Source organism: Trichoderma gamsii (assembly GCF_001481775.2).
Source record: "Trichoderma gamsii strain T6085 chromosome Unknown Scaffold_7.2, whole genome shotgun sequence".
Lineage (NCBI taxonomy): Eukaryota > Fungi > Ascomycota > Sordariomycetes > Hypocreales > Hypocreaceae > Trichoderma > Trichoderma gamsii.
Window position 1 is genome coordinate 1,003,672 of NW_020171344.1, and position 12,928 is coordinate 1,016,599.

Here is a 12,928-nt window from a genome sequence, read left to right on the forward strand (position 1 = left end):
TAAAGCTTAACTGTTTATTATCAGTCCTTACCATTGGCTGAGTCTACACTAACAAATAAATATGAGCCGCGCGCGAGAATCAGTCTCCTGAATATCATTTCATACACCAGGGATCTTGAGTAAGGATTGCGCAAACCTAATGTTGGTTGCGCCACTGGGGATTAGTATGGGGGTTATAGCGAAACCTGGTCTCCGGGTATTTAAAGCTAAAGAAAAAGGTCGCCAACTTGAAGATGCCCCGCTAGTAAGGCAAGATCATGTCCCTGGCGAAGTCGCTGAAAAATCGCCATAGCTTCTTCCTCATCGCGAGTCTATAGCGCAGTGACAACCTACTGTAGGATATCGTGTGACTCATGGAGCTTCCTTAAACTCTCTTTAACGCTTTTATATTTGCGTTTCGTGGCTTCACTTCGTGTTTCTGCCGGCTTCGTGACATATTCGCACGCTATATTATCCGCACAACATCCACATCGCACTTAAGCCCACTAAATATATCAGCGCCTATACCTTAATCTAGAGATTTATCCAGGTCTCAAGGCCTACCTTAGCTTTAAGTTATCTGCAGCGCTCATAAGCCGCTATGCTTCTTATTTTAGTCAGTGGCAGAGCTATATTAGAGTTAGGAGCACCAGACGGCCTCGGTAAAAGCGGCCGTAGAGACATGGCGAGGAATATTAGTGCAAGGTCGATTGCCACGAGATTGGCAGGTTAGTAAGAGGTTCAAAACTCCAAGATTCTGTTTATCAATACAACTACTAAAAATGTTTTAGATTACGCGGCCAAGCTGTAGTATTATATCAACTCAGAATGTCCTCTCATTGGCTGAAGCAGCTGCCGGAGTCGACTCCTTTGTGTACCTATTTAGCAATCGTCATTATGGGCCAGTTATAAGGTATTTATGCGGAGTGGAAGGCGTTCTAATTACGAAGCTAATTAGATTCATACTACTGGGGGTGCTAAAAAGCAACCCAAACCCTATGCTAACTTCATATAGTATTGTAGCGTACCGTATAGTAGATAGTCAGTAATACTAGGGATTCTCAAGGGACAACCTAGGTATTGACCTGAGTTCGTGTTGGCGGATGGGTTAGGAAGATCTGTAGGCAATGATAAGTATCAGATGTCACGCAATAGCTAAGACTAGTAAGTGGTACTGCAATCCGTCTGACTTCAAGATCACGGTTAAGAGTAAGCTTAAGGAAGACTCGGACTCGGGCCCAATGTACAGGAGCAAGAGTACAGTTAAGAGACATCTGATGCTACTTTCCCTTGAGCAGCGCGCAAACGAGCTGGCCGACATTATGAGGTCTGCTTCTAGAACTGATTACTTATCTGCCTATAACTGCCTACTAGGTATTAGGGTATTATTCAGCAATAGATTCCCCTCTCTCTTTAATTAGATACATACGCTGCAGTAATGACTAGTAAAAAGCGCCGGTGATAGCACTATTACCCAAAATCTCATCCGTCTTTCTCCGCTTGGGACTTGACGAGAAGTACTTACCATCAGCCTCCATGCCAGTCGAAGCTAGTTCTTGAGGGCAGTCCCGCTTGATTTTCTTCGGTTTTCCACTCGTCACCATAGTCGAGCAGATTGAAGCCACCGAGGTAGTTGGACGGACTATTTCGTTATATGTAATTTTGCTCCAACAAGTTGATGTCTCTAGATAGTCTGTGGCAAAAATCGTAGACAATTCATCTCCAGATTGCGTTGCATCCTTGCCATTCTGGATATTTGGGCTAGTGTCTCGAGGTCGAATTTGCTCAGATCCAACCTCAGAGATGGGGGGTGCCGCCGTCGCCAGAAGCGTGATTCCTATAGATTCGTTCAGCTCAGCCTGTTGATCTATCACTGGAATGCCTGGCAAAGCAGACGGGGGCATCAAGGACAACGGAGCAGGTTGCAACCCTTCATCGCCAACGCTCGTTGAGAGGTGGAGCTTGTGTGTGTCATTAAGCCTATGCTCTTCATCGGGCTTATGGCACATTGAGTCGGCGCTGGTGGGGAAATGGGTGGATGTGTGGTGCGATGGATGCCAGTTTGGGTTTATCGGGAGGTAGGAAGCGAAGAAATAAATAAGAGAGTCGAGGGAGTTTGTCCGGAAGAGCTGGATGGCATGCTGCCACTGAGGCATGTTAATAAGGGCTGGGTTTGCCGTAATCTCGAGGCTCACAGCGTCAAGGGCGTCATATAACTCGTGAAGGCGTTGGCGTCTGCGATTGTCAGCCAAATGATGGAATTCGGCAATGGAGGTTGCCTCGTGGGAAATTTCGAAAATATCATGATAGAAGGCATCAGGGTCTTGTATGGGGGACGTATAAGTGTTATACTGGTCATGAAGCGTAGTAAGTAAATCTCCTCTCTTCATGTTGAACTTCCAGGCTGGCCATGCACGAGAAGGATCATCCATATCGTAGAAAAAGGATTCGTTTGTATCGAAAAGAGCAGAGATTCAGGTAAATTATGTTGATGATGATGTTGATGATAGGTGAACAGGTACAAATGGATGGGGATGGCAGAGTACCCTCCAGGTATGTGGCGAGTCACTTTGCGCATCGCTTCAAGAATCTGATTCCCCCCGTAGAGAATCCGTCATACTGTGGGGTAGCAACTTCTGTCGCCTCTGTGAAGAAGCCAAGAAACCAGATCAAATGACCACTCATGGCAGTCATTGGTAGGTTGGGGAAAATAGACAACCCACTGGGACACAGCGTCGAATTAGGACCCCTGTAGGAAGCGTCGAGACCGATTCTCAGATTCGGCGCGACTCACATTGCTTGAGGGTATATAAGCCAAGCTAGGACTCAATCAGCGGGTGATGCAAGAATATGCCGCTCAATGTTCTCAGCCATGTCTCCTTATAAAATCCCAACAACTACCGCTCAGGCCACACAACAGTCCACACAACAGTTCATGAGCCAAGAAGAATATGCTCGCTTTCTATATCAGCACACGGCAAGGCAAATGGCTGCTTTTACCGGCTCTTCCACTACGATGCCAACGCTAAACCACGTCTCTTCTGACCAGATTCCTAGGGCAGAGACTGGAAATGAGAAGAATCTTTAACGAATGATTGAGCCGCCCGGCACTTTGGTTCCATAGGAGAGTCCGCCGAATGATGTAAACCTATAACATGGGCTGGCCTCTACGGCGTCCATGATGCCGCGCGCCCTTTAGCAGCCGAAAGCACTGGAGTCAAAAAGGCCAACATCGGGCATTATTGTCGGGGAGGGCTGCATGGGTAACCCTTCTTTATTTTATAGCCACGTCATATTGGGTAGGTTTATTTTTCTGTATCAAAGCTTTGGTGGGGATCGGACGAGTCAAGGCCGCTTAGTTTGCCGTGCGGATCCCCTGGCTGACTGATTATTGGATAGGGTACAGGAGCTGTGTGGCAATTGGACAGCTAAAACCAAGGGCTGCAAAAGCTAGACATGTTAGCAAGGCACTAGCAGCTCCACGCTTTCTGGGCTTGGCCTCGACCAGTTGATCATCCTGACACAAGAGGGTAGCTGCATTCATGGACTAAGATACTTAGCAAACTCGCCCCTCCCACACACTTCCCCCCTCCCGGTTCAGTTACTACAACGATATTACTAGTTGTTCAAGTAGGGGACTTTGGGGTCAAAAATATTTGGCATGGTAGGTGCAATAGAAAATCAATCACTAAAGCAAATATCAACCCAAGATAACTAGGTATCTATACACCAAACAGCTTAAGAAACAAAAAAAAAAAATAGAGACACATGAAAATTTCATCTCCCGTTTGACGACTCGATGCCTTGTTTTTCAATGGCTGGTCCCTGCCAGCTACGTATTTAATAGCTCTGTATTTGCATTACTTGGTATGAGGCTGGAGCCTACACGCGCGTAGCCTCTGTCGTCTTCTCCGGCTTCACTAAGGGGTTTTCAGTCTTTTGATCCATCATCTCGCAAAGGTGACTCTTATTTTCCGTGTCGCCCTCGTTCCCCGCCTCTTGTAGGCCCTTATTTGCGCCCTCGTCAACGTTGCTCTGGCTGGGTACGGGACAAAACGGCTGGGATACAGTCTCCCGACGTGGTTGTTGACTCCCTGTAGAAACGGCGCCTATGCTTGAAGGTCTGTGGGCCTGTGAAAGTGCAAAGTCGCCGGAATCGAAATACTTTCTATCCTATAGCTAATGGTTAGCCAAGTTTATTTCTCGATGAATAATATGTAATAGAGAGAACCTAAACTTTGCGTCCACATACCTCAAGTTGATGGCCAAGAAGATGACCCCGCGATGGCAATCTTCCATAAATTTTCTGGAGATGCATTGTTTTCTTATGCTTCTCATCTTGCAATGTTAAAAATTCCGCGAGTCATTTAAGAACGAAGGAGTAAGGATACCTCAGATACTTACAGAAGACTCTTCCTTCCTTTGAGTTTCCATGAGGAAGGGTCGTTTTAACTTGTAAGAAGTTCTTCAAAAAAAAAAAAAAGTTGTTAGGAATAGAATCTTGCTTTGGTCATAGCCCATTAATCCTGTCTGCACATTATCCTTATCCCTAAATCGAGCACCTTGGTTGGTTATCTGCTTGCGGACTCAAGCATGGTGTCATCTTTGTTCTCTGCCGCTTAGCGGATCTGCTGCTGCTGATACCGGCGCTTTGTTATTGGCAAGATATGTATTTTAATTAGGGGACTGAAAAGTGTAACGGCTGACTGTGGCTGATAGGTGCAAAGGGAGAAAGTGGCCACGAAATATCGCCCCTTTGTCGTCGTATCGCTGAGCAACTCACATTTGAAAGCAGATTATTAAAGCTGCCGCATTAATCATTAGTGACATTTAATAAATTGGTCAACCGACGAGTGTTTCCTTTTTTTTTTCCTGTCTTCGCGGGTTACAGTACTAGAATCTTTTATTTACTTTTCCACGAGTTAATTAACTATTTACTATAAGCCAATAACTATAAGATATATGGCGCATATATTTTCTAAATAAAAGGATAGAGGAAGGTAAAAGATTGTCTTAAGCTGGTAGGACGCTACAGTACTCTAGGCTACTCTAGGCAACTGTGACAGACTATAGCTAAAGTGATTTGTTAAGAAGTTTTACTAGAGCTACTTTAATTATATTATTAAGCTACCACGGCTTTATTACACTTTCCTTGCTGACAGCGAACTAGATCCTTCTTTATTATACAAGACATGATGTTTCCTTTTTCAGTATACGAGGCAAACCGTATTCCATTCTCGGTATACGAGACGTTCCTACATACATTTGGTACACTAGAATAGAATCACAAACTCCGAGTCTTATTGCAATTTCGTGGATAGCTTCTTACAGCTGTAATGTCCGTAATGTCCGGTATGCCTTTCCGTCAACTCTTTACTGCTAGACAATCAAGAGGTAAAAGAAAAGTATATAAGGGCCAACCATGGCGGCCGTTCCAAAGCAGAGTGCGCATGGACATTTAAGCTAATACACCTCTGTCTTTCCTCCTCTTTTTGTGGTCACGAGTTTATCTCAAATTTGAAATATTTAGCCATGGCCGATACACTCCTTGTTACTGGAGCGAACGGCTTTGTCGCTCTTCATGTTATCAAGGAAGCCATTGCCCAGGGATACAAAGTTGTAGGAACAGTTCGTTCTGTTGCTGCAGCTGAGAAAATCATGAATATTTTTCCAGATTCATCCTCACAGCTTCAAATTGTCGAGGTGCACGATATTACAAATGCGAACGACTTCGCAATGGCCTTTGAGAAGTTCGAAATCGGAGCTGTGATTAACACAGCATCACCGCTAATAAACAACCCGAAAGACGTCAAGGCTGATGTCCTTGTCCCTGCTATTAAAAGTGGCGTGGCAATCCTTGAGGCTTCAGCCAAATATGCCGGGCCACAGCTGAGACGTGTCATCCACGTTGGATCTTTTGCGTCGACTCTCGACTTGTCGTTGGGCCTTGCTCCGGGGAAAACATATTCTCCTAGCGACTGGAATCAACTTACATATGAGGAGGCTGCAAACGGTGGGCACACATCTGGGTATATTGGATCAAAAGCTTTGGCTGAAAAGCGCATGTGGGATTGGATGAGAGAAAACACATCGACCTTCGACATGGTATCTGTAGATCCAGCGGCGATCTTTGGACCACATGTTGGGCCAGTTGATCTTGATCATTTGAATATATCAACTCAGATGATATGGGAACTTGTCGTCCCTTCGCCAAATCCACCGCCTTATAATTCTGGCCACCTTGGAGCGTGGGTTGATGTTCGTGATGTATCTGCAGCTTTGCTTGCAGCTGTAAAGGCTCCAGAGGCAGGCGGTGAACGTTTCTTGGTTGCACAAAGATGCCACTGGCAACTTGTAAAGGATGAAGCAAGAAGGGTCTTGCCTGACCTACAGAATCGGATTGATGCAGGAAAGCCAGGCGCTTGGATAGCTGCGCAAGCTACAACATATAATGTTGATGGTACCAAAGCAGAAAGAATCTTGGGAGTGCAATATAAGTCACTGGGAGAGTGTTTGAAAGATTCTTATGAACAGCTTTTGGAAGCTGAGAGAACAAAAAATCTTTTTATTGTAAACTAACCTTTATAGTTACAACAACAGGGTTATATAACAAGTAAAACTAGAGTAAGAAAAGCTTGTTTTTTATTGATAATTAGTTATTCAAGTTATTCAAAAATTATAATGTATTAGGTATTTGTGTATAGATTGCTAGAAGGAGACTGACTTTCTCAATGAAGGAATCTTTGCTACGCACTTTTGGGAAGGCCCATCGTTCCTGCAAGACGCAGAGTTTCCAACAGATGTTATCGACTATCTCAAGTACGTTTCATCGCGGTTTACGGCGCTCTTGGGTCATCAAGCGCTGAAATACATATGTAGCCTATACATGTACATTCGTTACATTCGCTGATTTGAATTTACAAGAATGGCAAAGACGGCGAGACCGGCACTCTGCCTCTCGAAACCCCCGTCCTAAGCGACGCCTTCGGCGATCCTGAGACTTTGAAGACTCAGATATTTATCATGACACCGGCTATCGAGGACCTTAATATTGCAGCTCAAACCGTCGAACCTTACAGAACTCTTCCTCAAAGCGATAACCCCGCCCGCTACGGCCTTTCGTAGACAGAAAACCCAGATCGACTCACTCCACTCAATGATTTGCTGGGCCAGTTAATGCCGGATGTGCCAATCTCGACATTTGCCTACAGGAAGAATAATGTCGTAGATCTGAGCTAGGGCGCCTACGGAAGTAATTGTGAGTGAATCCAGCGACTTTACTCTCTCTTATGGTTCACATTTGTGCCAGCAACCGCGATGGGCTAGAGACTACATGTAGACTAACGGGTCTCCTGCGAATAGGACATATATAGCAACATCCAGGAGCTTGACCCGAACACTGACAACCCGCTAGCGGCACCGCAAAGAGCAGCATGGCAATGCTGGATGCAGAGAGAGCTCATGGGTTCCGACCTTTGGAACGCCACGCCGGAGTAAGTCACGCGCGTAGCCTCCGAGTTTATTACAACATTAAAGATGCATTCACTGCCAATGTGTTCTCGCCTGTTAACCTGATTATAGGCAAACGGGAACGTACGCAGCGAACAGAAAGCGCCAAGATGAGAGTGCCTGCTCCTCTCCCGACTCCTAGCCCCGGCTCCGGCTCCGGCGGTGGTGGTGGGAACGGCAGCAGCAGAAAGCATTCGCCAACTGTAACTACGATGTACATTACGAAGATGACAACATTCACTACCACCATAGATACGAGTGTTCTTGAATGTGCATTGACCGTTGCAGCCGCTAGTTGGCTAGTGACTGGAGCAAAGGGCGGCCATATCGCACTCTCTGACTACAACTTGAGCTACTTCCCTATTCCGACTCCAACGTCCGACCCATGTGATGCAAGTCTCTTCTCTGTCGCTGGCAGCTTCTCCTACACCATATACGTGGAGCGACATGCCTCAAAGCGATTCTTTCGACTCACCGCTCACGTCTGGGCCAACGCCTCTCTCTTCATGCATATCTGTATACACCAACCCAGCCGCACCCAACAATGGCGACGGTGGTACGGCTTCTTGCCAAGGGACGGACTTTGCCTGTGTTATTGCAACCGCTTCGGTTTCGGGTTGTAACCACGACGAGGCTATTGGATGGGATACAAGCATCCTACCGATGGTCAGCTGCGACGGGTATATCGCAACAACCACTGTGGCTACGTCAACGTCGACTGTGGTGCAGACAATCACATCAACAATATTCTGCCACCTGCTTTACACTACCATCATCTTACATGGCCATCTTAGGCATGTGCCCTTGTGGCAAATCTCAAGATCAAGTATGTGACTTTGGACAGGGATGGAACTGTTAGTCTTGTCTCTTTCACCGCATTATATGTTATTCCTTTGTACAAGGTTGATATAATGAAGAGATATTGTGGCGCATATTGCATTCAGCTGCCGTCTATAATAAAGAGAAATGGGCCTCATGTTACATCTTATAAATCCATCTGGTCGTAACATTACGCTGTCGTTGCTGCCACTGTTGAATAGCCTCTAGGAAGCGCTTCCTGGTACCCGTTTGAGCCATCTCAAGTGGACTGAGATATGAAGTATCACCAAAATAATCATCTTTGGCCACGGACGCATGGTTTAGGTCGGCACCGCGATCCAGCAAGAACCAGACCAACTCTCTCCTATCCTTGCTGTCGCCGCCGTGATAAGCCACCCTGTCCAATGGCGTAGCGCCGGCTTGACCTGGCCGCCACCATTCCGTGTTCACGTCGATCCCAACCTCATCTACAAGGTATCGTACCATGTCCATGCGCTCATTGAACCAGACATCGCTGGTAGAGGGGTCGGCAGAGCCATTGTAAGATGGTGCGCTGGAAATAGCTTGTTCAACGGCACTATGTAGCACGCCTACGTGGAAAGGTGCGCCTTTCTCTCGCAGTAGCTTGAATGTCGGGACCGAACCACTCTTCGCAGCAGCCTCAAGTAGAGTTATGCGTGGGACTTGGCCTACGCCCCTGGCATCTCGTGGCGGAGTGTCGCCCGGCAGATATACGCTGGCTCCGTGATCGAGGCACCACTCAACTAGATCGTGATACCTTACCACGGACCACAGCAATGGCCAGTCTATACGAGATGACCGATGGTCAATATCCCAGCCATGGGCGACGAGCATCTCAATCGCCTCGAGTGAAGGCTTGGCGAGCAGATCTTCGTCATTGAAGAGCCACCCGCAATATACGTTACTGACGTCTGCGCCCTTGTCGAGCAGGTAAGCCTGGACTTTGACTGCCCTTCTCCGAAGCGAGGTTCTGAGACAGGCATTGATGACATCTTGAACGGTGTCGCGTGTTCCTCCTTTGGCTGCCAGCGAGAGGGCTTCCGCCATTAGGGATACATCGTCAGTTCTGCAAGCTTGATAGCCCATCCGCCTCGGAGCTCTGACCTGGGCCAGTGGCTGCGGCATTTGGTTCGGTTCTATATGTTCCATTGAATCTCAGAGAGAGCAAAGATTGATGTGGCTTGAATGACTTTAGAACGGGGGCGGCTGTGGAGGAAGATTGCTCGAAGGACTGAGTGAGGGGATGCCTAAGGCTGATAAAGCGCGTGACGAACGACCTCAGGGTTAGTGCTGTTTGCGGCATGCTGTTGGTTCTACATAGTTCTATACTCGGCTTCTGTGGACAGCACAATTTCCGTGCCACAGATTTCTTTATGTGCTTGAGTTTGGTTGCAGATAAAAAAGGTAGAAGTTTATAGAGATGGGTGGCAGTTAAAGGGTAACATTGAAGGCATAAACATGGATGCAGGTACGTGAAAGGCCATGGCAATCTTAACCAGCAGCGATGGACTGCTGCCCATAGGCGCTTTCAGCTCTTAGCGCCCAAACTACATGTACATGTAGTTATTGCGTCAACTTACAGCTTCTCACTACAATGGGCTGCATTACCATGTATGCAGTGCTTTTGATGAGAGCAAAGTCTCCATCACTCACTGCTCGGCGTGACCTAGAGAAATCTTCATTAGCCCTGTATTTGTGCTCAACCAAGAGCACCTTCCCAATACATATGGGTAAACGATTTCGTGCTCCTAAACAATTGACTTTCAGGTAGGCTTCCAGGTTCTATAACGTACAAGGCAACATGGAAGTTAAAAAAAAAAGACAAATGGACCTGAGTGGATTTCTAGTAGTCCAAAAAAAGCATACCACATAGAGCTCTAAACAAATTGTATGTATATAGTTTCTTACTACACTATACCTACTCATTGCAGACCGACCTCGGTTCGATTTGCCATGGCATTATGAACCCTCTCAAGCCTGATATGCATCCCATGCCTGAGTACCAGGCTTCATAAACTCTCGTGCATCGGCAACAAGTTCATTGGGCGTCTCCCAAGAAGCAAAATGACCACCGAAGGAGTAATTATTAAAAAAGACGATATTTCCTTGGCGGCGTGCCCAATCTTCGGGCTACTCATGATTAGATATGTGACAATTGAAGGGATAACGCCTATTATACTGACCGTGATAAAGCCTTGCTCGGCAAACTGAGTGATGCCCACTGGTTGATGAATATAGTCAAACTTGCCTGACCATGGATTTTGTCCCTATATTGAATGAGAAATCGTAGTCAGGCCCCTTACGTATGGAACGAACGCTTACCCGCGATGATAGCTCCTTGTACATCCTGGCGCCGCCAAACGGCCCTTGTATTTGTAACATCATTGTCCATGTGATGACTTCATCTGCTGTCCAGGGATAAGAAGGACTACCGCCAAACAATTCGGCCATTACCCAAGCTGCATGGCCAACTGGACTATCCGTCGCCGCATATGCCCACTGCAAAGGTTGATTCTCAAAGACCTGCCGCTGGCCCAGATACGACAGCCTGAACGTTGCCAAAACGTTAATGAGAAATGCCTCCTCGGTCGTAGAAGTTTTAGCATTGAATCTCTCCATATCCTGCTTGTTGGGGACTTGATACCAAAGATTGGTGTGGAGTGCTCGAACGCTCTCTGGATGATCGATGGCCATGTAGCGCACGGTGTGAGAGCCAAGATCGCCACCATGGACAATATACTTATTGTATCCCAACTGCAGCATTAGTTTATGGAAAGCATGACCAGCCTCTCGGAGTCCTAGGCCAGGATACTCGGGAGCCGGCGAGAAACCGAATCCCGGCAAGCTGGGAGCCACTACATGGAACGCCGTTTCGTTAGAGGGAGGATCGGTATACCCATCAATAACACGGTCTACCTCCAGAAACGACCCTGGGTAGCCGTGCACAAACAGCAGCGGAATGGCATCATCCCTAAGAGATTGACGGTGGACAAAGTGGAGTGGAATGCTGTGCGAATAGTTTCCAGCGCCGTCAATTGTAGTGGTAAACTGCGGCAGGTGTTCGTTCAAACGAGACTGCACATCATCCCAATTAAAGCTCTTTGTCCAATATTCTTTGATTGCAGTGACGTTTTGGACTGGAGGCCCATCACGAGGATCATGTTGAGCAAGATCAGTAGCAATTCGGGCTAAAGAGGCCTTTACTCTCGTTTCTTCGATGAAAGAAGAATCTATGTCAATCTTGAAGGCACTAGGCTGGCTCCCAAAGTGCGTCTTGAACGGCTGGTCTGCTAGAACCGCCCATGTGGCAAACAAAATATTAAAGAGAAGGCGTGTGGACATGATTGGTGTGAATCTGGCGGACAACTTGTTCTTCCATTGGTATCATAGGAGAGAGAACCATCATTGACAACTCCAAAACCTGACGCTGCTTATATGGTACAATGATTTGGTGAAAGTGTAGTTGCACGGAGTCCGGAGAGCAGTTATCGTCCGGTTAAGGTTTCATCAGGCGGAAGATTTACCGCATCTTGCTTACACGCATCCGCCCGACAAATTATTACGTTAATCATTGATATATCATAGTTATAAACCTGGCTTTAATTGAAACTTTCAGGCGCGAGTTGAAGCTTTCAGGCGTGAGTTAATAATTAATATTATGGTTCCTGAGGATATGCTTTTGCTTTTGTCCTGCTTTTGTAAACTTCCGATTACAGATAATGACATCTCGTTGTCTGTTCCATAGGACTTTTGAGTAACGCCTACTAAGTTTATTATAGAACAGATCCGCGAATTTGTACACTTAAAATGATGGGAACACAGTACAATATGTTATAAAGCTTTTCACAGCAGTATATTCACAATTACATGTTGCTGCAAATAATACAGCCCTGATGGTTGGCACTGTAGATATTTTACATACATCATACGCTACTACCACCGGCTACATACTTCTAGTATGTCTAAAAATATAGATAATATCTTTCAACCGAGAGGACCGCTCTATATGATTAACCGATTAGCGCGATCAACGTATTGTAGAGCTGCTAGTCAGGGGCTTTTCTTACAGGATCTTGACAAGTAATGCATCCCGCGGGACAGCATGTCAGTTTGCCATCGGGTGATCCCTTTAATGACTTTCAGTACGATAAATCGTTGATTCAGTTCACAATTTAGCAACTCACTCCTGCAATTTGCTAGTTGAGAGAGTAGCATCTTAGCATCGCACTGGTATATGCTCAGAGAGGACGCAGAACTTACATCGTCATACGTAGTAGGAAAGCTACCCAGCTGCGCACCACTTAATGTAGCACATGATGCTATCACGTAAACTGTGATCCAATGAACGGCCTTCATGACTTCTAATTGCTAAGGACCGAGTTATGATGAAATGGCTTGTAAAAGGGTTAAAGAAGAAGAAAGCAGTTACGCTGCGTAAGATATGTCATGACTGGCTCAGCGATATATATATCTATATTGCCTAGTAAGGCATTGTAGCATTAAGAGAAGTAGCATCTGATATTATAAATCTGCATGTGCCAGGGGCAAAAATTTGTCTTTCCGCCAGCGGGAAATTGTCCGCCCTTTGCTTGTTGTTAAT

General features: G+C 46.2%; 5 protein-coding genes across 5 annotated transcripts; 1 reads left to right on the forward strand and 4 right to left on the reverse strand.

Moving 5' to 3' along the window:
- Window positions 1-1,421: 1,421 nt before the first annotated feature.
- TGAM01_v202961 (hypothetical protein) lies at window positions 1,422-2,369 on the reverse strand (the record flags this gene model as incomplete). Its single annotated transcript, XM_018800459.1, has 1 exon — window positions 1,422-2,369. The coding sequence occupies one exon, from the start codon at window positions 2,367-2,369 to the stop codon at window positions 1,422-1,424; it is 948 nt and encodes a 315-aa protein (XP_018666601.1).
- A 1,492-nt stretch (window positions 2,370-3,861) lies between these two features.
- Window positions 3,862-4,297, reverse strand: TGAM01_v202962 (hypothetical protein; the record flags this gene model as incomplete). The annotated part of the gene is made up of 2 exons (XM_024549099.1): window positions 3,862-4,152; window positions 4,232-4,297. The coding sequence occupies 2 exons, from the start codon at window positions 4,295-4,297 to the stop codon at window positions 3,862-3,864; spliced, it is 357 nt and encodes a 118-aa protein (XP_024406214.1).
- Window positions 4,298-5,511: 1,214 nt separating this feature from the next.
- Window positions 5,512-8,111, forward strand: TGAM01_v202963 (NAD dependent epimerase/dehydratase; the record flags this gene model as incomplete). Its single annotated transcript, XM_018800458.1, has 4 exons — window positions 5,512-6,439; window positions 6,717-6,854; window positions 6,914-7,100; window positions 7,394-8,111. The coding sequence occupies 4 exons, from the start codon at window positions 5,512-5,514 to the stop codon at window positions 8,109-8,111; spliced, it is 1,971 nt and encodes a 656-aa protein (XP_018666600.1).
- A 355-nt stretch (window positions 8,112-8,466) lies between these two features.
- On the reverse strand, window positions 8,467-9,375 carry TGAM01_v202964 (hypothetical protein; the record flags this gene model as incomplete). The annotated part of the gene is made up of 1 exon (XM_018800457.1): window positions 8,467-9,375. The coding sequence occupies one exon, from the start codon at window positions 9,373-9,375 to the stop codon at window positions 8,467-8,469; it is 909 nt and encodes a 302-aa protein (XP_018666599.1).
- A 924-nt stretch (window positions 9,376-10,299) lies between these two features.
- On the reverse strand, window positions 10,300-11,670 carry TGAM01_v202965 (hypothetical protein; the record flags this gene model as incomplete). The annotated part of the gene is made up of 3 exons (XM_018800456.2): window positions 10,300-10,458; window positions 10,512-10,595; window positions 10,651-11,670. The coding sequence occupies 3 exons, from the start codon at window positions 11,668-11,670 to the stop codon at window positions 10,300-10,302; spliced, it is 1,263 nt and encodes a 420-aa protein (XP_018666598.2).
- Between the last annotated feature and the right edge of the window lie 1,258 nt (window positions 11,671-12,928).